This window comes from Marmota monax, unplaced genomic scaffold, assembly GCF_021218885.2.
Source record: "Marmota monax isolate L192 unplaced genomic scaffold, Marmota_monax_Labrador192_F-V1.1 WCK01_AAM20220418_F8-fsc00053, whole genome shotgun sequence".
NCBI classification, from domain to species: domain Eukaryota; kingdom Metazoa; phylum Chordata; class Mammalia; order Rodentia; family Sciuridae; genus Marmota; species Marmota monax.
Window position 1 is genome coordinate 9,627,679 of NW_026693153.1, and position 26,392 is coordinate 9,654,070.

The 26,392-nt window shown below is 38.4% G+C and overlaps 2 protein-coding genes across 4 annotated transcripts in view; one reads left to right on the forward strand and one right to left on the reverse strand.

Moving 5' to 3' along the window:
- Positions 1 to 26,392, forward strand: part of Riox2 (ribosomal oxygenase 2) — a 47,467-nt gene that overhangs the window by 14,745 nt on the left and 6,330 nt on the right. For 2 of the 3 annotated variants that reach the window (XM_046455288.2, XM_046455289.2), the window contains 6 exons: positions 845 to 948; positions 4,105 to 4,207; positions 4,979 to 5,147; positions 6,885 to 6,973; positions 8,244 to 8,333; positions 8,756 to 8,969. In XM_046455288.2, coding sequence (XP_046311244.1) covers positions 845 to 948; positions 4,105 to 4,207; positions 4,979 to 5,147; positions 6,885 to 6,973; positions 8,244 to 8,333; positions 8,756 to 8,914 — 714 coding nt within the window. In that variant the 3' untranslated portion in view covers positions 8,915 to 8,969. Of the gene's footprint in view, positions 1 to 844; positions 949 to 4,104; positions 4,208 to 4,978; positions 5,148 to 6,884; positions 6,974 to 8,243; positions 8,334 to 8,755; positions 8,970 to 26,392 lie in introns of those variants that run through there. The other variant, XM_058582913.1, reaches the window with a different exon arrangement.
- Crybg3 (crystallin beta-gamma domain containing 3) overlaps positions 8,952 to 26,392 on the reverse strand; it is a 119,195-nt gene continuing 101,754 nt past the window's right edge. Inside the window, exons 18-22 of the mRNA XM_046455286.2 lie at positions 21,636 to 21,775; positions 17,626 to 17,749; positions 12,612 to 12,770; positions 11,542 to 11,701; positions 8,952 to 10,743 (exon numbers count right to left, since the gene is read on the reverse strand). Coding sequence (XP_046311242.1) covers positions 10,655 to 10,743; positions 11,542 to 11,701; positions 12,612 to 12,770; positions 17,626 to 17,749; positions 21,636 to 21,775 — 672 coding nt within the window. The 3' untranslated portion in view covers positions 8,952 to 10,654. The remainder of the gene's footprint in view (positions 10,744 to 11,541; positions 11,702 to 12,611; positions 12,771 to 17,625; positions 17,750 to 21,635; positions 21,776 to 26,392) is intronic.

The following is a 26,392-nucleotide window of genomic DNA, read 5'->3' on the forward strand; positions in this document are numbered from 1 at the left end:
TTTTTCATCCATTTATCTAACATTTTTTGAACATACGTTGTGTGTTGGGTGCTTTGCTAGGTTGCGCTCTGGGGAATATAAAATGGGTAATTGACCCTTCCTGGATGAGCTCAAATATTATTAGGGTGGTAGTGTGGCAGCCAAGATATGTAATATAAGCACATAGCACATACCCATCTTTGCCCTGGGATCTTTGAAAACTGCATGTCCCTAATCCTATGGGGTATGGGGCTGTTACCCCATTCTAGTAAAAGAGAAACTGAGGCTTAGGGAAGATAAATGAATTGCCCTGGTCAGCAGTCCATAAATGGCAGCATCAGTATGACAAGCTTCACTCTTAACCAGGAGGGAGAGAATATGCTCCCCAGGAACACCTTCCTGGATCCCAGAATCAGGCAGGGTAGTTTCAGGTGTATCTGGTGTCAGCTTGCGTATAAAGACAGTGACTCTAGGCCTGGAAGTTTCTGGTGGATTGTGGTTCACAGTGACAGGCTCATGGACACAGTGAAGCTGGATGGAGATTGTCCCATGAAGCAGTGGGTTTGAGTAGAGATCTGAAGCTCAATACCTATATTTATCTCATTAAAACAAAGAGGACTATCTGGGCACAATGGTGCACGCCTATAATCCCAGCAGCTCACGAGTTCAAAGCCAGCCTCAGCAATTTAGTGAGACCCTAAGCAACTCTGCAAGACCCTGTCTCTAAATAAAATACAGAAAAGCACTGGGGATATGGCTCAGGGGTTAAGTGCCCCTGGGCTAAATCCCAGTATCAAAACAAACAAAAAAAAAGAGGACTGAGAAGTATAGCTCTTGTTAACTCTACCTTTTCTTTCTCCTTTAGCCAGGTGATTTATTGTACTTCCCCAGAGGGACCATTCATCAGGCGGACACTCCTTCAGGGCTGGCCCACTCTACTCATGTGACCATCAGCACCTACCAGAACAAGTAAATGCTCTGCCCTCAACCTAGCATCCCAGGACAGCTCTGAGTTATGGCCCAAGCAGCCACATTCAGCAGGGACCTGAGAGAGTTGGCCACCTTCTCTTGTTTCTGTCTCCTTGCTGACTTCCCTATTTCTTTGATGTCTCATGTGTATGATTGGCCCATTGGACTTGCTCCTGGGAGCACCATGGATCTCACTCTATATAGAATACTGGGAAATTGCCTGAATAAAGGGTTTCATAGTTTGAAAAGAAAAAAAAAAAAAAAAAAAAAAACTGTAGCTATGGGTGTGTCAGTGTGTTAGTGATGCCAGGCTGGGCTTGTAATCTCTGTGTCTCTCTCCTTCTCCCTGTCTATCCCTACCTCTTTTTATTTTTAAAAATTATTGTGGCAAAATATATATGTAGCATAAAATATGTCATTTTGAATTATGTTTAAATGTAGAGTCTGTTGGCATTAGATTCGAACAGCCATTACCACTGTTTTCAAAACACTTCCAAAGTCCCCAACAAAATTCTGGAACCTTTGAAACCTCTTAATCTCTTAAGAGTTCCAGTTTTTACAGTCCATGAAATTTAAGTAGGAAAGGGAGCCTGGAACAGGGGGGAACTAAAAGCACATGAGATAAAAATAGATCCACTTAAAATCATGACAGGAATTAGTTCATTTTTTCAGTAGGCATGCACTATTCCTGCTAGTTGTCAGGAATGCAAAGGTTACATTTTGATGGACTTTGAGAAAACTGACACTTTGGAAGTGGTGGCAGGATCAAGGGATGGATATGTAAATAGTTGCCAAACAGTGTGATAAATTCTATCTGAGGTTTGCACAGATACCCGTAGAACATAGAGGAATTCACTTAGTTGAGTGCCAGGGAAAGTTTCAGAAATGAATTGACATTATCCCTGAGTGAGTCCTAAAGTGTGCATAAGTGGGGGTGAGTCAGAAGGTTGGGGTAGGAGAGAACATTCTAGGTCCAGGGGATAGTATGACCCTTTCCTACTTCCGAAGCCATGATTTACAAAATGAGTAAGCATGCCTCTTCTTCCTTACCTGATTTTTCAGTATGAGATTTACCCCTATGCTTAAGAGCCTTACTGAAGGAACTGGCTAAAATTGGGCCTGAGGTCAGTTCTGTCTTTGCCCACAAGTAGAAGGCCCAAGCTTTATTAGGCTTTAATTCTGAAAAAAAAAAAAAAAAAAATGTCTTTGTCACTGTGGCTATTTGGGTTTCTTAAAGTGTGAGGAATAGAAAATCTGAGTCTAGCTCAAGAGCAGAACAACTGAGGGAGTAAGTCATAAGACCTGTAGAAGGGCCCTGCCACAGAATCTGGAAACAGAAGTTCATTCTGGGTCTAGAGTAGCTCTGGACTTTGCCAGCCAAGTTGTTTTGCCCCATGTGCATCTTCTGGTATCCCCTCATTAATGTTGCTCTGCTACCCCCTTGCTCCTGAATTTTCTCTGCTTCTGTTTCATTTCTGTTATTGTCACCATCTGGTTTTCTGGTCATTGCTTTTTGCTCCCTCCTTTTCTTTCTTCAGCTTTGTGTACTCATCATATTGGCTTATCCCATGCTGTCATCAGTTACTTGTGACCTCCCTCTGTATCACTGAACCTATTTGTTTCTGCTGTTAAATATTTGACTCTCACTCTGCTTCCCGATCCCGAGATTGAAGCTCTGGTAGGCTGCCCCTGGATCCCATCTCATCCTTATCCAGTCACCTGTAAGTGGGAGGAACTTTATAAGTTACAGAGGTTGCTGCCCATGTCTGTGGGTGGGCACCATAAATGATGTGTCTAGACTAGACTCTGACTTGTGTCTTGTGTAATTTGAGGACCGTTGCTCCTTGGAGGTCTTCTGCTCTGAGCCTGGGCTCTGTCAGCTCCTGCAGGAAGGTGAAGATTTGGGGCTTCTCCCCAACACCTTCTCATGGCAACATTATTGGAACATTTGGGGCCTGCTCTGTGGGGCAACAGCAGGTTGAATTGGCTGTTTTATCAAAGTGAACCCCTTAAGAGGTATTATTCCTGAATTTTGGAAAGTCCCGAGGTCTGTCCTAACTCTGTTTAGAGAACAGAGCACTGTTTTTTAACTGCTGTTGAACTCCTCTCAGTTGTTGCCATATGAGTTTCACCTATTAACGGTGCAAAGGAAGTAGGTATTTTATGCTGCTGCATGTGTCCTACAGTTGAAGCTCAATTAAAAGATGTGGCATTAAGTCACAAAGCAGAGAGGCCACCAGGTAGTGGATACCTTGGGGAAAGTACATCTCAAGTGGATTTTGTCCTAATTTGCCACTTCATCAGAAAGGGAACATAAAAGTGTTAATTTTCCTTACTGAGTGAGAAGCAAAAGTCATACTGTGAATTTCCATTTTGCACATAGCCAGCAATTTGATATCTGCTGGTAACACAGGAAAATTTTAAACAAGCTAAGAAATGTTTAAAGAGGGCAACCCCACAGAGAGTGTTTCTTACAGTGGCACTTGGTTAAGAATGAGCCAATTTTACTACCCCAGAGAAAGCAAAAGTAATTGAACACTGAGCTTATCCTTAGATGTTATTTTTGGCCACTGGCTTCTCCCTCTACCCCAGTAAAACCATTGCTAGAAATCAATTCTTTTGAAATAGTTGTTGGTGGATATTTTACTAAAGAGCAGCTTCCCTCTTTTAAAGTGCAGTGGAAAATGTAACATTTCACTGTTCAGGTAATTACATAGTCTGGAGATCTTGCTGTTTCCCTAAATGTATTCCTCTTGGATTTATTGCATAAAAGATACTTTTTCTAGATCGCCTGAGTGTTAAATTTCCTACAAAGCTCCTCAGAGATACTTGTGTTAAAGCTTTGGTCCCTTGGACTTCCTATTTTATGACAGTATCTGATTATTTTTCTGATATCTTTAAGAAAAATCGTGAATGAAACTTAACTTTCCACTTTTAATTTTCCAAGTGAGTGCCTGCAGAGAAAGAAGCAGTGTGATCAATGAAGATCTTAGGTTTTCATGTTGAGTAACATCAAATTAATTGAATTCAGAAAGCTTGGGCTGGGAGGTTGAAACCCCACTTGTAGTTTTTGGTTTTATTAGTAATAGGCATTTTGCATATATTTGTGTGTATTCACTGGTTTTTATTCTTTCTTTTTCATGGTATATGTTCTAGTTCATGGGGAGATTTCCTTTTGGACACCATTTCAGGGCTTGTGTTTGATACTGCAAAGGAAGATATAACATTACGGACTGGAATACCCCGGCAGCTGCTCATGGTAAGAGTAAAGAAAGGCATGTGGAGATGAAAGTGGCAGCCTCAGCCCAGGCCAGTTGAAGCCCTACCTTCTGGGGATCTAGGATTCTTTACTCAGCTGAGCCAAGTTCTTCTGCTGTGTTGCCTGCTGAGCTATATGATTTGCAAAATGAATGGATGCCATCCAGAGATCGTGGGTGTTGCATAAACAGCTCTCTTACTTTATTTCACAGTGATAGTAGCAGGCATTGTGGAGTGCTTGTTGAATAAATTGGCCAGGAGAAATACACATGATGGGAAATGAGGAGGAAATAGAGGTTTGTTCCAATGATGACTTAGAGAAGAAACCCATTGGAGACCCAGGCCTTTGTGTATTCGCTGGTGCTCCTGCATATTTTTGCATTTTGAAATATGAGTACTGTTTGGTTAGTTTTGAGAAGATCATTAAATGAGGGCTGGGTGGAGCAAAAGTGAAGCAGGACCTTAGAATAGTGACTTGCTTTCCAAAGGCAGAGCCAGACTGCACTGTATGTCTAAGGATCCCTTTCTAGGAAAAATCCTGAAAATTGTTCTTTTTTTATTAACAATAGGCAGCATAACATGAATAGGTTATGAAGAAGTAATAGGATAAGGTTCTTAAGAGCTCTGGTTATTCCTGTCCTCTCTTGAAATGACACAGAATTTTGTCTGTAGTGTGTGGTTGGTGTTAGGCTCAGCATACTACTGTGGAGACTGGGACCTCTGCAGTAAATTCTGCTTGAGTCCCCACCAAGGCTCACTTCTGTGTTTTTAGCAGGTGGAAACCACAACAGTTGCAACAAGATTAAGTGGCTTTTTGAGGACTCTTGCAGACCGGCTGGAAAGCACCAAAGAACTGCTTTCATCAGACATGAAGAAAGATTTTGTTATGCACAGACTCCCCCCTTACTACACGGGAGATGGAACAGAGCTGTCGACACCAGGTGAAGCTTTCTGTTTTCTTCTAGGTGGTTGGGGCTGGGGCGGGGGGTACATTTGAGGCTTTCCTGGGTAGGCCCCTCTTTGAGCAGATGGAAATTAAGAAGCAATTTAATATTAATGTGGGCATAAATCCATTCTTAGCACATAGAGTTAAACTAGATGGACTGCACTCATTAGCATCCTGTACCTCACAAGTCATTTGCAAAGAACTTATAGCATGCTGGAAAACAAGAGCCCTGTCTTTGGGTTAGGAATATAGATATAAATACTTATGTGTACTCTGCTAGTCAAAATCTTCAAGAAATTTTAAGAACTTAAACACTGAAATAATCTTGTTGGAATTAAGGCAAAGGTGGGTAAAATGTTATCATTGTCAGATGAAATGCAAGAAAACTGAAGTCACCACATAAATTAGGTGACTAATTTATGACAGGTTTAGGCTGCAACTGACATAATGCCTCTGGATAGAGGATGTCAGTGTCTTTTAGGAGAGGCTACAGAGAACAACCTCTTGAACCCAAAGTTGTATTTATTGATTTGTTGCAATGGAGAAGACTGCACACCATTGGAAGGGCATGAGAAAGGACTTAGGGATGTGGGCCTGAACTAAGTGATTTTGGAGAAGGTTCGAGGAAGTAGAGCATTGCTCTGGATTGATGCTGTCAGGATGAAGGATTTAGAAGAGACCCGGTCAGAATCCTTCTTATCCAATGGGTAGGTGGAACACATAAGGCAATGTTACGATGGGTCAGCAGCAGCAGTCATTCCTTAGCCAGGTGGGAGTGTGGTCACTGGCGGTTTGGACAGTGTTCTTGTTTTTGTCTGAGTTCAGATATGGGTCTAGAATGTTTTTATCTTGACCTGTCATGGTTAGGGTGGTCCTATCTGACACTGTTGCTTCATAAAAGGCCCTACCAGCTGCCAGGCCAGCTCACTGGCTGCTTCTCTTTTTCAGAGTTGAGTGAGGGGTGTATTTTACTAATCACCAGGTTAGAACCACTGAAATAAACAGTACTTTGAAGGGAGTTGAGATTTTTATTGCATCCACTCAAATCAAGTATTTTACCAGCAGTGTTTTAATCTTTAACAGAATAGAATTTGCAAGTTCCATCTAAGTTCCATCTTATGACCCAGAATGTTTTCCCTAATGGTTTCCTTGTCTTAGCTCTTCTAGTCAATAAAGTTATACCTCCCTAAGAGTCTCCCCAGCCAGAGGACCTTGTAAGGCCTGCCAGTAATAGTGACTGCGTTTTTACTAAGTTAAGTTCACTTTAGAAAAGAGTGACTATTTTTTTTTTTTTTTTTGTGAACTTTATCAGGTAGCTTTTATCCGACACTATACTTGACCTACATATACTTCCAGGGCCACACAGTTAAGAATAGTTAAGAATTGATGGAGTGGTACAGTTTGAACTCAGATAGTCCCTTGTTTCGGAAAAGCTGTTGGAGGATAGATACTGGAGAAATAAGTGCTCAGGCCAGATGGCAATATGTCCCAGTCTACTGCAGTAGCTACCACGTTTTGATGGCATTATTTTTACCTGTTGGATGTACTCATGAACTTTTATCTAATTGTGTATCTGTCTTAACAATAAAGATAGCTCCATAAGCATAAGGATGCAAACTCATATTTGGATTCACCTGCAGACTATTAGTTTCCTAACCATTTGTACTGCAAGCAAGTTTGAATGGCTGGTTTCCTTTTTTGAAGGGTTGGATTTTTCTTTGGTGTTTTCTAGGTGGAAAATTACCAAGGTTGGACAGCACAGTGAGTCTGCAGTTTAAGGACCACATCATCCTCACAGTAGGGCCAGATCAGGATCGATCTGTGAGTATTCCAAGAGGGATTTCCTCTCTTCCCAGGGTCTTTCCACTATAGGCCTCAGTTTATTATTCAAAAAGGAGTATTGGTCCTTGCCCTTCTCCTTCAGGAATCCATTTGTGTTCAGTTTACCATCACTCTGGTCAGATAATGCCAAAATCTTACTGTTCCAAATTTTCCTTTGTGTTGGATACTTGAGGGCTTCCCCTCATCCCCTCAGAGTCTCCTCCTTCATTTCTAGTTATGTAAATATGTCTGCTCTTGGCTTCCCATCCTACTGCAGGCCATGTTTTTGAGAATCCCTTCTTCAGTCCCTCTCTGATCATTTGCATCAATTTCTGTGTGGTTTTGCTGATATTTCTTCTCAACTTCTAATCCCATAGATCAAAAATAATAGTCTACACTCTGTAACCCTGCTATCTATCTAGCCCATGATTCTCAAAACTAGCTGACTGTGGAATCAGCAAGAAAGCTTTTAAAAAATTAAATTCCTGGGGCTGGGGTTGTGGCTCAGTGGCAGAGCACTTGCCTAGTATGTGTGAGGCATTGGGTTCAGTTCTCAGAATTGCATATAAATAAATAAGGTCCATTGACAACTAAAAAAAGAATCAAATTCCAAGTCTCCTGTGGTCTGGGTTAGAACCTCTGCATTTATGGTTTTTTAAAGCTCCCTATACTAAGGACCTTGAGGACTGTTCCATACCCTGTTTCTTCCTCATCAGCTCATTTGGAAGGTGCCCCATGAATGATTGAGGAGGAATTCACACGTCTTCTATGTTGTACCAGCCATCAGGGCCAGACCTGGAAGGGTTGACATATATAAAACCTCAAAAGTACACTATTAAAAAAATTCTAGTTATTTTGACAACCAATTAGTTTGAGACAATGTGTAACAAAGAATGACAAAAGGTTCTAGAAAGAAGTAGGGGTCATTTGGGATGCTATCACAATTCAAGTGTCATTCTTCTATAAATTACACAGCTGTTTTTTTTTTTTATTTATTGGCTACAAAGTGTGCAGATATGATTAATATAAATCAAGTTCCTGAAGATACCATCTTTTAAAATAATGACTTTTAAGTTCCCATTGATGAATTATACAATGTGTATATGTCCATACATATAACTTTTTGCCCAAAGGATTCCTTAAAGATTAGATATAATTTCATTTGAGCAACATGACTTTAAGATTTTTCTTAGTGTTCACTTACTGGAAAACCCTCTTAGTACTGAAGCCCTCAATATTTGTTGATGACTTAACATTCTTTTCTTTAAAGGATGAAGCTCAAGAAAAGATGGTTTACATCTATCATTCTCTAAAGAATAGGAGAGAAATACACATGATGGGAAATGAGGAGGAAATAGAGGTTTGTTCTAATGGAAACAGATGTTGCTGAGATTTGGGTGGTGGCTGGGAATTATCAATTATTTTTTTATATATATGTAATATGCCTTTTATGGCTGCATTATGGACTTACCTCTTGATATCACTGTGATACAGACCAGTTTTAAAAAGATACTAGCTGGAACCTGTAGCTTTATAGGAAAAGTAAAATAAATGTAAATGTAAGGCATTTCAAATGACTAATAATACCACTACTTAAATTAGAATGATTTTCATCTGATTTAAATGGGCATCAGCAAGTTTTGTGACTTCTCTAATTTTATAGTTGATGAAAAGAGCTTATCTGAAGTTTCTGAAGGGTATCAAAAACAACAATGTAAGGTTTATGTGAAAATGCCACTTCAGCAAACTAAGTTTTTAAAAATTAAACTTATCCTTTTTCAGTCTCATGGACTTCGTTTCCCTTTTTCACATGTGGATGCACTGAAGCAAATTTGGAATAGTTCAGCAATTTCTGTCAAGGACCTGAAGCTTACTACAGATGAGGAAAAGGAAAGCCTGGTATTATCCCTCTGGACAGAATGTTTGATCCAAGTAATCTAGTGATGTTATAGAATCAAATAACTGCTATTTTACTTGCTCGTTTTTTAAATTTTTTTTAATGGGAAGTTGGGTAGGAGAAAATTGTCAACCGTCCTTACTTATCAATATATGGGAACATGGAAGGGGAAAAAAAAACACAACGGGAAATTACAAGGTGTCCCAGAATGTGACAAAACCATATTTTTGACAAATTTCTTTAATCCAGTGTGGTAGAAAAGGCACAACTCCAAAAATGTATGATGTAGAACTAAAATGTCATTAATCTTTGTTCTTTGGAAATAACTTCTTTAATGCGCCTTCTTGGCTCTAGAACAATTTTAAAAATATTAACATGAAATTTTTTTTTTTTACAATGAAAATATACATACCTTGGTGTATACACAAGCTTCCCTGTTAAAATAAAGTTATCCCTATAACATTAGTCTCATTAAATAATACAGCCACACCCATGGGAGGCACTCAACATCTATGGACTTGAGAAAGTTTTTAGATTCTGCTTAAAAGATGACAAGAGCCTGAGATTTCAGGGGGAAAAAATATTTACATGGAAACACCAAGTCTATAAAAAATACTCAAAATAATGGGTCTTGAGTTTAAAATATTGTTATTTTTACATTCTAAAGTGCATATAGGTTGATATTTTTAAAAATATCATTAGAGAATTTAATCTTTCTATATAAAAATAGAGTATTTTTCTGCATTCTGGCAAAAGTTGGGAATGAAAGAAACAGTTGTCTCAAGGTACATTTAAATCCAACTCAGGAAGGAAAATGCTTTTGAATTGTGCTGTTAAAGGTGGTAATGATTATTGGAAACTAAGTAAAAAATTATTTCCTGATTTTGCTTTAATATAAGCTATTTAAAATGGGAGTGAAAACTAGTAGAGAAATCAACTGCACCTTTACTTGAAAAGTAAATTTGGACAGAGTTTTATTTCAGGCAGACAAAAATTTGACTCTTATAAAGGAGTGACATACTTTTTATGAACATTTCTCCTTAACGGCAAATCAAGCAAAATCTAGGGCAAGGTCTCAGCACCAGGACAGGTGACCCAATGCTAAAATGTGAGGTTGGCACTCCAAGGTAACATGCATTTTCAGTTTGAGAGACTGAGCAAAGAATGGCCACAGAAAATATTCCAGTCCTGGTGCCTTTTGCCTAATAAAGCTGAGGTCCCTCCATGGAGTCAGTTAAAAGTATTTAAATACTCATGGGATACTTCTATTATAAAAGCTTCAATATAGAAATTTGAAGACTTATTTACACACAGCAGCAGCTTAAGAGGAAGTCTTTTTAAATACATTTTCAGATGTTTCTAAAATTATTTTTTTTTACAAAAGTATGATATAGTTTATTTTCCTGTGCTTTGCAGTCATACAGGTGTCTGGTGGGATATTAATAGCTAATACAGGTGACAGCATCACCAACATCCTATAGTGGGCCATCAGGAATAGCATTCATGTTTGGTAGATAGGAAAGAAAACACAGACTTTCGGAAACTTGCTCACCATAACTGGAATCCATCAGGAATAAAACCTTTCCCAGAAATCATACCATTTTCTTCATAGATACACTGAATAACTGGCAAGAATATGGTGCAAGAGCAGCAGCCTTAGCTCCTGAAGGAAAAGTTGATTCTGTGCAGCGATTCAGTAGAGGGCACAGTAGCTTCCTTTCCACATGCATACATCAGTGAGGGAGGTGAGGTTCCTTTGCTCCTTCTAGGGATGGTGTTGATTCTCACAGTATTTCAATGTCCCATTTCTGTGTTTCTTTTCCCTCCAGGGGCTGATTTACAATGACATGAGTCTTGTCACAGTAGTTTCCTCCTGAAATAGAAATTCCAAAAGAAAAGATTATTTGTTCACACCGGTGCTAAGCAATTTCACCATTTTCACAAGCTTTTGTTCAGCCCACTGCTTAAGTAGATGAATATGTCATTTACATAGTGGTCTGAAGTAAAAAATAGAGTTTGAACAGGCATAGCCATTATTCACCTCAAATTGGACCTTATTATGACTCACATTGAAAAATTAAGAGGTATAATACGTGATTGTAGAAGCAGTGTGCCCTAACAATGCCATGCTTCAGAACAAACTACTTTGAGAGAACTCTGGCTGGATGTCAGGTACTGTGTTTTTGTTTCTACATCAGCAGAGGCCGTGTGACTAAAGCCAATTAAAGCAAAAGCCATGAGTAATATGGCCATGACCTTGCTGAATTAAAAAACAAGGTTAACTGACATCTACCTAAATTTTAACTGAAGACTGAAGGACCTTGATGACTCAGGAGAAGAAGATAGAGATATTCCTTTTCAAGAAACAGATGACATTATGGTTTATGATGCTTCAGTTGAGAATTGTTCCCAGGGTTTACAAACATTACAGTTGCAAATGAAAATTTTACAACTTTACTAATGAACAAAAACCTTTTTAAAGACTTTGTTGTTGAGCTTTTCCTGCTTGATGCATATAGTGTATTGGTTTGTAAAAATAATTTTTTCAAGCATAAAAGCATAAAGGATCATTTCCCTCATATATCAGAATGTCCTTTACTCAGAAGAAAGAGGTTTAGAATTTAAGCTGATATCCAGGGATACAAACATTTGCATATTATCAAAGGCCCACCTTTAACATCAAGGACAAGTTGCTCACTGAGATAAGAACTGATGGTGCCATTTTTATTCAGTCTCCATTTTTGCCTGAACTGTCCATGTTCAGTCCATAGGGCTACCTTAGCTCCAGGTGTGTCCCGGCCACCAATCACATCAAGACATGTATCACTGGCCTAGAAGCATGAAGAAATAGAATGGCAGTACCACATTATATTTGCTAACATCAATTTAATTAGGGCCCCTTTTCTTTCAGATGAAGAAGTCATAGACATCTAAGTACCATGTTTTAAAAGAATAGCCTATAGTATAATTTGAGTAAACATCTTAAATCTTTATGGCTGAAGGGAGGAGTTGGTACAGAAACTGAAACAGAGGTCCTGTACTTATTTTTAAGAGGGCATGCACATTTGACAACAGTGTTCAGTAAAGTTTTATTGACTTGGAATTAAATGTTAAGTTACTGTTAGCTTAAAATGTATTATGTTGATCTTGTTTTTATTCTAAAAATACTGGATGTGCTGAAGATAATCCAGACAATAATTGTTTTTAGATGCTTTTCATTTTTGAAGCATGAGATGTATATAAGTCATTAGTGATGCAATGAAACATGTTTTTATTTTTTTTTAACCTAATGTTCTACACTCCACAGTATCAATAATGAAGGGTCACAAAATAAATGAAATTAGTTTTCATTTCCTTAACATCCTCTAATAACAGCTGCTTCTACTACCACTTCATTATGTATTTTGAAAACAAAGGAGTTTTAACATGTTTAGATTCACATAGCTGATTTTTATTTCACAAAAGCACGTTGTCCATTTTTGATCCAGTGACTTACATCACTGGTTTAAAAAAATAATTTAGGCATATCTATAGCATGTGATAACCATGGTTTTTCTCAAAACCTAAAATTTCTAGATCAAAAATTCTTAGTTGATTTTACTTATAAAAGTGTTTTTATGATCACACAGTGAACTGTCTCTAGGAAGCTGCAGTTTCATTTATGCCAGTTAATTTAACTAGATTCCAGTTTCCAAAGCCAAACACCAAAAAGTAGGGTACTATATCAGTGGGGATGTTTACCTTGGATTTAAAAAGTCCTCGACAGTAATACCAGATCTGAGTATTCTTTCCACTGTAGGGAGAGATGCACACAGACATCGCCCTTGTGTCAGCTAAATTTCCAGTGACTGTCAGATATTCATCTTGGGCTCGGTTCTTTATTCTGATGTACACTGCAGGCTGTGATGGGAGAAAAAGCCATTTAAAAATAACTTTTCCAAGCTGGAAATTAATCCTTCCAAAGAAGGAAAGCTGTGAGGCAAAGTGAGAAGTGATTAGATATTTACATCACTTTCACTCTTATTTCCTTTAGCTAATATGTATAAATTTATGTTTTCTATTGCTCCTGAGACTATTCAGCACAAAGCTGAAATTATACAATCTAATACTTCCTGGAAAAAAAGGGTAAAAGGTAATATTTTCATTCACTACAACTATGTGTGTGGCAAGAGGTAGGGCAGTGAAGAATTCAGGACTTGGTGGACTTTTCTCAATAATGTGTCTCAGCTGCGCTAGGGGAGTAGGAATACAGGCAAGAAACAACCTACTAGACAAGAACAGTAATCAAACATTCTGTCTCCCGCTGTGATTAAATGTCAAATGACTACTGTGGAAAGTCTTAAAAAACCCAGGTAGGCAGAAAACTAGAAGCTCTGGTAATCTCTCTTTACCTAGGACTTTTATATGTCTTCAAAGGAAGACACCACGTATGTTTAATCACTACTTTGGTATTCAAAAATCGCATAACAAAGGAATTATCTCCTTGGCCTGGAACATACAAAGGAATTTTTAAAAATATACTAAATCTGGGAATACCACTAAGAATAATAGCAAATATTTATTGCACCTTCAGTATCTTGTCAAGCAATATATGTTAAATGCTTTCTGTGTCATTATGCTAAGACATACAGAATTCTTACTGTAAGAATTAAGGGTAAGAGTTAATTATATCTGTAAGGATTGTAATCAATACAACCCTTTCTGAATGTATGGTTACTGACCTAAGTTTTAAAATAAAGTTAATGTAGATGTGGACCCAGATGTATCTGCACGAAAACCCTTCCTGCTAACCAGCATGCTCCAAAGCCTATGCAGAAATGCAGTAATTATTCTTAAAGACAAAGGGAATAAGATGAGTTTCAAGGGTGGCAGGGTAGGTAAGATGAAGGAATAGGGCACGTGATGGAAGCTGAAGAAAAACCATTCTTTCCGGGTCATGATTTAGGCCTCCAGCCTCAGTAAAAATATAGGATATCAACATTTCCTCCTGTGGTCAAGTGTTGGTATCTCAGTCAGAACCTTGGCTAAGTAATAATAAATGGTTTGGTAGTTAATAAGAGAGCACTTTCACTCTAAGAAATTTAAGTGCTAGGTAAGTGCAACATGGTATTAGGGTTAAGACCACAAGTGACTATTCTGCTTTTGAAACTTGTGATACATCAACATGAAGGTAGTTGAATTTTGGTAAATTGCTATCATGTTTAGCATTCCTCAAGAAATAAATATTCTGAGCATTTAAATTGGCAAACACAAGGATAAATTATCCCCTCATTGTTATACAAATTTACATATAAGATGTGAGGGGAAAGGGAAAAAAAATCAAGGGAGAGAAATGAATTACAGTAGATGGGGTAGAGAGAGAAGAGGGGAGGGGAGGGGAGGTGGGATAGTAGAGGATAGGAAAGAGCAGAATACAACAGTCACTAGTATGGCAATATGTAAAAACGTGGATGTGTAACCGATGTGATTCTGCAATCTGTATACGGGGTAAAAATGGGAGTTCATAACCCACTTGAATCAAATGTATGAAATATGATATGTCAAGAGCTTTGTAATGTTTTGAACAACCAATAAAAAAAAAAGGATAAATTATCTGGTCACTTAGATCAAGTGAACATGACCTCTGCTTAGCAAAACATTTCAAATGTTTCAGACCACTACTTGCACATTCATGCTGCAGCCAGAATGTAGTTAAATTTCTATAATTCAGCCTGGTCTCCCAATGCAGCTATTATTAATTCTAGAAGCTTAAGTATATCTTTATTACAGTTTCATTACCTTGTACATATAAGAAAACAGGTATGACCTTCACAGATGATAGAATTCCAATTACTTTAGGACTAAGCATCACAGTTTTAATCAATTAAATCAAGCAAAGTACTAATTACCCTTATTAACATATGTGCAGTCTGACTCCTCTGTAATTATACTTAAAAACACTGATATGCATTATAAGTACCTTAGTGACTTCCTAATTCCCAACTTCAAAGAGGATCACATTTTAATTATTCCTGAGTTTCTAAATATGCACTAGAGCCACACCAATATCCTTGCCAAAAAGTTAAATATAGCCCCCAAATTACTATTTTAGAAAGCCAGAATTCTCTTGCTGGGTTTTAAAGCTATGGCCTAAATAAACAGGGAAAATAATCTATTAAAATTTTTTGAAATTAAATGTTTAATCAGAACTTGACCAGGAAGTGCCTAAAACACAATGCAGGACAAATATACTTATTGTCAAATAACTTTCATGTAAAATTAGAGGCTATTATTCTTTTTTTTTTTGGTGTGGTACTAGGGATTAAACCCATGGCCTTGTGCATGCAAGGCAAGGACTACCAACTGAGCTATATCCCCAGGCCTAGAGGCTATTATTCTAATTATTCTTTATCTCAGGACCTTGAGGATACACCTTCCCCAGCATAGAACCACCATTCAAAAATGAGGACAATATTCTGTATTAAACTTGCCTACTAACATATTTAAAACAGGATTCACATGATTATGCAGCTGGTAAAGTAAACAATTTCCACGTGTATCTTGCATTTTCCTTTAGCTTTCCAATGGGATTACCCATCCGTGGTTGTGAGGGGAATCAGCAAGGTGCAAAGGTCCTGGGGTCCTGTACCACAGTGCTGTGCCAGGAAAGTCATTAGTGTTTCAGTAACCTCAGAAAGGCACCTCTGGCTTGCTCCACGGCCATTGTGAATAATAAACTTAGAAATGAATGTTTTATCATAGCAATATGAGCCAGGTGTTGTATCAGGGCCTTTGTGTTATTTAATCCTCACAACATTGAGGTATAAGCAATGTGATCACTGTTGAACCAAGAGAACCCAAGGGCAGTGGAATCAGGAATGGTGTGTATGGCAAGAGAAAATCAAGTAGGTTAACTTTTATACTTAACATTGTGTCAGATCCTCACCTGAGAGCCTCCACACTTTGGACTATAAGGTGTCATTGCAAATGCTGATCTTATTGGAGGAAAGTATAGTTGCTTAAGAACACTAATTTTAAAATATGACAGACTTGGTGTCAAATCTTGGTTCTGACACTTGGATTACTAGTTTTCACTTCTCTGAGTCTTACTTTGCCATGTAGAAAATGGGGGTGACTGAACTGTTATCAGAATCAATTGAACAAGTGTTTCTAAGAGATTAGAGAGAGTTGTGGCATATCTACTCACCATTGTACCCCTGACGGTTTCACTTGGGCTTTCTACCTTCCCTGAGACTAACCCCCATCAGGCCCTCACATATTGATACTTCTCTGATCAAAGTACTACCTGTGGCTTTTGATGATCATACACTGTAATAAATATTATTGCTTTGCGTTGGACACGTTTTACCCAACAAAAATGTAAATGTAAAATGCAAAAATGAAAACCGTACCAAGGCAGAAACCATGTTATATATAACAGAAGACATCCTTATATCTTCCATTATATATAACATGATTTCTAACATTCACTAATCCAGATATACAGCCCTTGAGCTCTGCATACAAGGTATTATATGTGGTGATAGGCACTAGAGATGGAGTAATAAGCAAAATATGAATAAATATGCAAAGCCACTGCCTTGACTGGGTTTCCAGTAGAGTGGTAAGAGCCCAGTCCAGCTGTACCATGTGGTCATAAATGACACACAGTGTCCTATAAAGACAGAACCAGGCCTTTTAGGATTCTCATTTAGATTAGGAGAGGGGTGGGGTGACATTGGTGAGGACCTGACACACTGAATTCAGAGGGGTGATTAAGAATTAGCCAGGCAAAAAATGAAGAACATTCTACACAAAGAGTATAGCTTTGTTACAGATTGAGTAGGACAGCATTCTGCATTCTGGTGCATGTGGCACAGCTATGTGAGGAGGAGATCCTCAGAGCTGAGGCTGGGGAAGCAGGAGGTAGTCAGATCACAAAGTCCACACTGAAAAGCAAAGATTATATCCTAAGTGGGAAGCTTTTGAACAGGAGACTGACAAGCAGTAGGTGTGTAATAAATACTATTTTAATTAAATTGCCAGGATCCAACCCGAATATTATGTAAGTGGGAAAAGAATCCAAATACTAAGAAAGTAAAACTGGTATAGTAACAAAGTTCATTGTTGTGTCCACTGTTTGCTACAGAACTTACAGTATCTTCTTTTTCCATGAAATGTGAATATGGCCAATAAAATTTTATCTTTTTTGTCTTTTTTTTCCTTATGAAAGAAAATTTTACATGAATCAATGCTTAGATGAAATTCTTTTAAAAACAAATGAGTCAAAAAGAAACAGAAAATCTGAATAGTTCTGTGGCAATTAAATAAAATGAATTTATAATTTATGGACTTTAATCAAAGAAAATTTAAGGACCTGAATGTTTCACTAGAGAATTTTTATCAAATATTTAAAGGGGGAAATAATACCAATCCCACACAAAGTCTTTCCAAAAAATTAAAAAAGAAGGAACATTTTTCAACTAGTTGTAAGATGCTAGTATTATCCTAATACACAAACTAGGTAGATGTACAAGAAAATAAAACCAAAAAAATCTATAGGTTAATATTCCTCATAATGGTAGACACCAAAATAAAATTCACTGTGGACCTTAGATAAAATTCTACAAGTTGGATAAAATATACAAAATCCTTGCCTACTAGTCCATTCTCCTTTCTACATAAATGAAAAACTAAGTACTTCTGATACTGTGTTTATGATATGTCCTGGCAGAAAATCAAGCTATTCCGGGTCTTAGGTTTCTCTGCACTTTACCTGCTTCATGGGACGAAGGGAACCTATGGTTTTCCATCTACTAAATGCTGTCCAATTTGGGATCTCAGTAGGATCAAGTAGAATTTGTCTTCCCAGGAAGTTGGGACCTTCATAAGCTATCCATCTGCAAGAAAGAAGCAAAGAAAATGGGGCACTACACAACAAAAGGCTATCTGTTAGTCAAAAAATCTGCTATGATTCATATGAGCTCATTCTTTATAACTTCTAGGGTTTTTTTTTTTTTTTTTAATAGACTATCAAAAAAAGCAGGGAGGTCTAGGAGAAAGCCCACTGGAATGGAGGCTGCTCTGGTTTCCAATTAGGATGCTGGGCTCCTTACTTCCAAAATAAATATATGGCTACCTCCAGCTCTGAAATTCTGTATTCCTTTAATAACACCAATACATTTTTCATAGCATTAACATCCAAGACAGACCAGACCATAACCTCCCACTATAGAAAAACATGTTCCCACCTTTTGGTCATCCTCTCATGGTGGCTTCTCAGGCTGGCTGAAACCTATCCAGACATCTTTTTCCCCAATTTCAAAGACCACCAAGGACTACTTACAATTATTTGCAGATGTCACTCTTCTCACTCTTGCTTCAAGGATGGCTCTTCTGCAAATCTTCCCCAGTATTTCCCTGCCTTCAAACCTGACTGCATTCAAGCATGCCAAAGTGCATGAGGCCTTCAGGTGAATGCCTGGTGTCCCAAGAGTTATTGAATGGAACAGAGCCATGCCCATTCCCTTTCAGTTGGCCATGGCAGGTTGAAAAGCTGTGTGAGAGATATAACCCACAAACTGAAAAGACTATCTGACCCTTGACTTAGGTAGTTACCATGCTGGATGGTTAAGGAGAAAAGGCTGGAATGGCCAAGAGGATATGAAATCCTCAGCAGGACTCAAGGTCACTGTAAACTGCTTTAAGACAGTGTGTGATGAGGGGGTGGCTGCCTTGCTTGGTTCATATATGGTACCTCAAGTTACAGTGGGGCTGTCTTGCCTCAACCAAGGGATGTGTAACCTAGAAGATGAGGTGCACAGCGTCAGCAGCAGGAAAGACAGCCAGCTGATTTCAGAGGCTCATTCTCAGGAATAGGTTCATCCAGGGTTCAGGGCTTTGATGAGTGTTCCCAAAGAAGGTTCACATGCTAATGTTTTGGTCCGCAGGGTGGTTCTGTTGGAACTTTCAGGGGGTGAAACTTAATGGGAGGTTCTCAGGTCATTGAGGATGTACCCACAAAGAGGACTGTGGGGCTCTAGGCCCCCTACTCTTCCTCCTTTTTCTGGGACCATGATACAAGTGATTTTCCTCCATGTTGTGCTCCATGATTCGCATATCTTATGTGCCTCACTGGAGGCCCAGAAAAATAGGGTTGCTAATCTTGGGCTGGAACCTCTAGAACTATAAGCCAAACTACATTTTTTTCATTACAGTGACAGAAAGCTGACTAATACTGGGTTGTCACGGTGGCATTGTCTTCAACCCTTCAATTTTCAGGTGAAAAAGTTTTCAACTTACAAAGGGCAGTATTCTTTAGGGACATGTGCCTGGGTGAGTTCACGAAGAGACTTCAATTTGTAACTAAAGTTGTGGGCAGAAGGGAGGAACTGAGGAAAGCTTGATCTATTAAAACTATGAAAGCTTGCATGGAGACTTAAACTGACCATTATTAGGAAAAGTCTACCCTATTTCCCACAACTAGGGTCAGACTTAGGCAAATTATAGATAGATGAACAAGATCACCCTCCTTCAAACCCTTCTTACCTACACAAATCTAAATCGCCAGACTGGGGCAAAGGCAAGTTAATACGGCCACAGAGAGGCTTAGCCTCTCCGCCTCACAGACTCTTTTTTTTTTTTTTTTAATATTTATATTTTGGTTGTAACTGGACATAATATCTTTATTTATTTATTTATTGTTATATGGTGCTGAGGATCAAATCCAGGGCCTCCCACGTGCTAGGTGAGTTCTCTACCACTGAGCCACAATCCCAGCCCCTCACAGATTCTTTAAATGGGCAGAACAGTTTCAGTTATAGAATTTAAGCAAGATTTTAAGGAACTGTAACTAATTATATCTTGATATTAATGAATTGCACAGGTGGAAAGGCTGTGTGGGATGATGCATTAAAACATGATCTTCATTACCATCCTAGATCAAAGATATGACATAACATGGGGTTTAAAAAAGTAGAAGTCACTGAGGGTAGGTGGCTGTGCATTAAATGGTATCCTGTAAGCCATTTGTAGCCTAGGTAAACCTTTAGCTAGCCCTCACTATTTAATTTATATATACTAATTTCTCTTCTAGAGAATTTGGAATAGTAGGTAGATAATAATTCAAAAAGAACAAATAATAACAAGGTAAAACAACAGTTTTTCAGAAAAGAGTAAAAATATAAGGTGAGAAAATTTCAGTGGTGAATTAAATATCTATTTCATTTAGGAGTAGAAAAAAAATAGAAAAATATTATGAAAGTCCTAAATTGTAGTAATGCAAAATTCAGTTCAAATGCACTTTGTTAATTGGTAAATGATATTGTGGAATCTTAAGCTTAGATACAATAAATCAATTTATTTTAATAGACATTAAACCTTGGGAAATGACCCAGAGAAGAAATTAAAACTGTTCTACATGTGACTAATATAAAAACCATTTACTGCAATAGTTGACTTAATTTTCAGTTTATTCTCTGGTCTGTCTTGTTGACTAACCCCAGATATTTAAACAGTTGATTATTACACAATTTAAAAGCCATAAGAAATTAAAAATGGCCATTTTTATATTAGCCATCAAGAGTTGTATGTTTTTAGTTGATGTCTAGTATGAAAATATTAGCAGTGCTGATAGGAGGCAGACTTAAATGCCACACTCTTCAGCAATGGCCTAAGAATCAGATTATCTTGGAAGCAAAGGAATCTTCACTTTCAGAGCTGTTCACGTGCAGACCTCTCACAATTTTTGATTTTAAATATACAAGTTCATACCTAATTTTTGTATGAATAATTTTTAGTTTAATTTTCTAAAGGCAGCTTCCCAAATTGTAAAAGTGCAGGCCTTTATCATCTTGGATCCACCTAATAACCTAAGTGAACTAAAACACTGGTAGGCAGGCTAGGTCATTCCACATGTGTTATTGTCCATCTTATAAAAGGTGTCCTCCCAAAGTTCCTGTTAATGCAGGAATATTCAGAGGTAAACGACCAGATTATGAGAGCTGTAACGTAATCAGTACACCTTAGTTTGAACAGACTGACTGGGTGGTAGCTGTAGCAGCTGGGGCATGGCTGCACAAAGTGGGTCATTGGGGGCATGCCCTGGAAGAGTTGTTCTTCCTTTGGCTCCTCCTTTGTCTCTCTGCTTCCAGAACCCCCCATGAGCTGAACAGTTTTCCTCTGCTGGGCCCTTCTCCCATGAAGTGCTGCCTCACCTTTGGTTCAGAGAAATGGAGTCAACTGTGTAGGCAGGCTGAGACCTCTGAAACTGAGCCCCAGGTAAACTTTTCCTCCTCTAAGTTGTTCTTTTGGGGTATTTTGGTCACAGCAGTGAAAAAGCTAACTAAAACAATATGCAAATAAGTAACCTGGAGGGAAGTACTCTAGAATAAACATGCTGTCAAGTCAAAATGAAATAAAACAATCTTAGTCTTGCAAACAGTCATTTGCCGGATGCAGGCAATGGTATTCACAGTGAAAGTTGTTAGTTAAATGAAATTTCTCATGAGAAGAAAGCAAGTTCAATCAGGGAAATCTGATCGACCTGCTCCCTGACACATGCTCTGACAAAGTGGTGCCCTTTGTCTCCCAAAGGGCTCTTCCCCCAGACTACTGCATGCTGCTACTTATGGGACAACACAGTCTTCTCTTATTTAGACAGAAACTACTATTACCATATTAAGAAATAAAAGGAGTAAGAATATCATCAGACCAATACTGTAACAGGGAAAACCAACCATGCAACACTGTCCTAAAACAGTGACCAAATTCTTCTCTCATACTTACAGTCCACTTTTTACCCATACAGACTGGGTATAGAAGTGCAGGTCCTTGTTCAAAACAGAGTTCACAGCCTCTTCAAGGTGTAACTCTCTTCCCTCACAATGTTCCAGAGCAAAAAGGCTGATTGAGGGTTCTTCAAAAATCTAACAGCCCAAAAAAGAGAAAGCATTACCATATGGAATATAGCCACACCTCAGTAACACCCCACTCTGAAGGCAAGGCACCTTGCATCCGTCAGTCTCAAATGGATGAAATTTACTGCTCTACCCAATGAAGATATTACCGTGAAGGCCACACTGGAGAGATTTGCTTCTATTAGTAATTTTTACTATTTTAAAGTTGAAGTTATCAGAAAAGTAACCTTCATAACTCAAAAGGGACACAATAAAAAGTCACACCTGGTTCCAAATTGCATATTAAGGTCTTGTGGTAGTGTAACAGGTACCACATAACACTGTTGATGCCAGTGCTTTTAGTTGGCAATAGAATAAATATCAAATGGAACAGTACCTTCATTTCCCAAAATACAATAGAAGCAGTCACTGAGAATGGAGGACTTTATGGCCCTATCCTCTTACATTCTTAGGAGGGCGATAAAAGGCAATTTAATTTAAAAAATAGCTAGGAGGCACAGGAAGAAAGGAGATTTCTCCATTAAAATTAAGTATTCCCTCAATTCATCATGTCAGACAATAACAGAACCACTATTGTTCCTTTTCCTTCATTAGTATATGCAAGTCACCATGCTAAGAAACTTAGGGGATGAAAAATAAAAACAAGTCAACATCCTTGTATTTGGGGCATTACTACCTAATAGGTAAATTAGGAGAATTACAGATATCATTAATATAATCCAGTGTCAAAACACACACACACACACACACACACACACACATACACACACACCCTGTAAGAGTAGTCATAAGAAATCTATGTTATTTTTAGCAGAAGGGAGAAGAAATCAAGGAAGCTTTAAGGATGTGGTGGTATGTGAGCTCAGTTTCAAAGGATGCAATGGATTTGGAAGGCTGAGAGAGAACAGAGGGAAGGCACACTGTGCAAAGCAAGGGAGACAGATGCATGGATACATCAGATGAGCTGCAAGCAGAACCATTTAGTTAAAATACAGAGTCTGACAAGAAATAGTGTGAAGTACTTAGGCTATCTTATTGTGTACTGAGTTGCCTGCTTCCCCCCTACAGCAACAGAGCAGGTGCAGATTGTTGCCAGGGAAAGTCCTTGAAGGCTTTTGATATAAGGACTATGATTGCCCTCAAGTATCTTTAACTTAGTAAAGGAGAAGCAGTACACTTAGCAGAGGGACTATGGTTGGGTCAAATAACATTAAATAAACCCTCAAAAAGCATCTTGCACTCAAAAGTGACCTGAAGATACACTTGCAACTGGAGCAAAATGAATTATCAGTGTTACTCTTTGCAGCATTGTTTGGGATATCAAAGGATGGGGAATCATTTAAATGCCCACTAAGAGGAAACTGGTTGAATAAATTATGGTACATTCATAGAGGAATCCTGTGTAGCTGTAAAAAGGAATCAGGATCTCATTACAGAAAGATAACCAAGATATATTCTTCAGAGACAAGTGAGGAATAGTGTAGAATAATATATTTTATGTGCTAAAATTTTGTAGTAAAGAAAAACTTATACACATGTGAGCGTGCGCACACACACATGTATATATACTTGTATATACATTAAAATATTTGTAAAAAATAAATACAAAACCAGTATCCATGACCACTCTTTGGGAGGACAGCAACAGGGAAGACAAAGGGCACCAGTGGAATGAGTGGGAACAGTTTTTCACTGAATGCCTTTTGGTATACTTTTTGGTTTCTGAATCATGGGAATATATTATTTACTTGGAGGTTTAAATTGTCAATTATTATGCATATGTTGCATTGTGTGTGTGTTTATGGGTTTTTCTTGAAATGGACCTTAGGAAACTTATCTGGCACCAACATAAATGAAGAATAAAGACAGAAATTCTGTTATAGCACCAGTAGACTGCTAGAATATTGGAGACCAAAGAAAAAGAGAACTGGACCTGAAATTCAGACCTGTACTGGGGGACAGAAGGGAGGTTTGGAGAAGGGTATTGGAGAACAGAATGAAAGTTAGGAACAGGGGATGGCCAGGAAAACCCCTGAACAATAGAGTAGACTTGCAAAGAAATGCAAGGAGTAAGTGAATAAAAAGAGGTAGAATGCTGTGGCTGGGAACATGGTGGTATTTTGACCTTTATGAGGAAACCAGGAGCAAAAACTTGTCTAGCAACTAAGAACTTATGTTTAGAGCTGAGTGTCTTCATTGTAAGATAAGAGGCAGGCTAAGCTTAACAGAGACATTCAACCATACACTGGACCTTTGGTACGGAGTTCAGAGGGAAAAGACCAGGTCGAGTGAAGTTCAGAAACTCTCAGAAGCTGGATAAAAGCCTTGGGTGTAGGAAAAGGAGAACCCAAAGAGAGCCCTCTACATTACATCAGTAAAGGGGAAAGAAAGTAATAGGGAAGAGTGGTCCCACAACACACAACCTCCAGCAATGCTGAGGAGGGGGTGACTGCAATAAAGCTGTCTGGGTTTGGCAAGTAGAGGCCAATGGAGAGCTTTATGAGAGCCACCTTGGTGGCGTATCTGTACTGAGGGGGAAACCTGGGCTGTCAGGACTGAGGAGTAAATGGTGAGAAATTGCAGATAGGGTATACAGACAATTTTTAAAAGAAAGTTGATGAAGAGAAGAGAAATAGGGCAGTGACCTCCGAACTTGCTCATGGGTATAGTGGAAAGTCACAATGAACAGAAAGAAAGACGGTTCCAGAGAAGGAATGAGAAGTCAAATTTACTGCTTCTTCAGAACTACTTGTTGGAATAGGTCAATAAGGGAAAGGACCACACTGGAAGGGATGAAATAAAAGCCAAGACAGGAAAAGGAAAAGGATGCTGAGAAACTGCCATTTAAAATAGGAGAACATCTTAGTAATTTTCTCTTTATGTGGCCAAGGCTACCCTCTGACCAGAGGTCTTAAGCACTGTCCACTACAACTTTCTGCACCCTGAGAAATGGTATCTGCACTCTCCACTATGGCTGTCACTGGTCACTCGTGAGCATGAGCACGAGTGACCAAGGGACTGAATTCAAGTCATTTAATTGAAACTTAAAAATTCATGTATGGCTAGTGCCATGGTTCTAGATAGTGTCCTACAGATTGGGTGACACTGGGAAATAATGTAACAGTCACCTTGAAGTGAGACAGTAAGCCTGGGGTGAAAAAGCTGCCCAAGAGCACTTCTCTTTCTCACAGTAACCATTACTGACTGGGCAGGAGCAGAAACGCATTACTAGTCACTGAGATACTGAGTGATCACAGGCAAGATTAGGCACCTCGACTGCTACCTGTGAAATAAAAACTGGAAGCATCCCATCAGTTCATAGAATAAATTGGAAGTGATTGAAAATGAGGAGACAATCAGAATTCACAGGATAAGCCTTTGACTTAATGTTGGATTTTTTCCAACATCCTCACCCTCAGGCTTTTAAAAAAGCATTTCAGCTGACCTCTATACACACATTTACCTGTGGTGATGTTTGTGGCCCCTGCCTGTCCAGATACCTTGCCTTTCTTCCCTTCCTCCAAAAGTCTCTAAAACTTTTTTTTTTTTTCCTAATTCACTTGACAACAAAATCTGACCTGAAAAAATAGACGGCTGTTTAAATATTTAATCCAATCTGTGTAGTTATGCATTTAGTTATGGAGTTTGTGCCAGAACTCGGCTCAGGGTGTTTTCTTATATACTACATTACCATGTAATATTTAAAAAGTTCCATATCTCAAAATACATTCAGACTAGGGATGGTAGAACTGTCTTCACTCATTTACTCTTTACAATTTACTTTTAATGTAGCCACTACTGCTCTCCAACTTTGCAGATGAAGCATCAAGACATGGGTCACATAGTTAGTGGAAGAGCTGGTGTGTCAGTCTAGACACTGTGGCCTTAGAGGCTGTTCTTAACCCCATGCTACTGTCCTGAAGTGTTCTAGGTACCAATAATGTTATAATGCATAATATTTCCAATTGGCAGGTTTGATGAGCACTTGACCTCATTGTGCTCAGCTGGTAAATATCCAGGATCCATTTTATTTACCTTGCTCATTGGCTAAACAAATGTATCTGCCATCTCAATTTGAAGCTCTGAGACCTTTGTACAAGTCCTCTGCTAGATAGACTACATTTATATCAACACATCTTCAATATAACTGGATAAAAATTTTAAATCTAAGTTACTTCCAAGACTTTAAACTAGGCTGGAATTGTGGCTCAGTGGTAGAACACTTGCCTAGCATGTGTGAGGCACTGGGTTCGACTCTCAGCACCACATACCAATAAATAAATAAAATTAAAAAATCATCAACAACTAATATAAAATGTTAAAAAAGACTTTGAATACTGTTCAATTCCAAAGAATTACCAAACTGTGCTGCCAAAAAGTTATTTAAAATGATAATAATTTAATAGAAGGCTCAAAAATTTCTAAGACTCCAATCTTAAGTTGTCAAGGTCTGTTATATTAAAACAAAATCCTACAAATGCCTACAGGCTATCAAAAATCTTAAGCGTTGCACAAAAATATGAATTAATCATTGTCTGTGAGCTGTTACAATATTATTAAGCACTTATGTGCTAAAGGTTTCATAGGCACTGGCTCATTTAATCCCCACATTTTGGAAACTTGCCC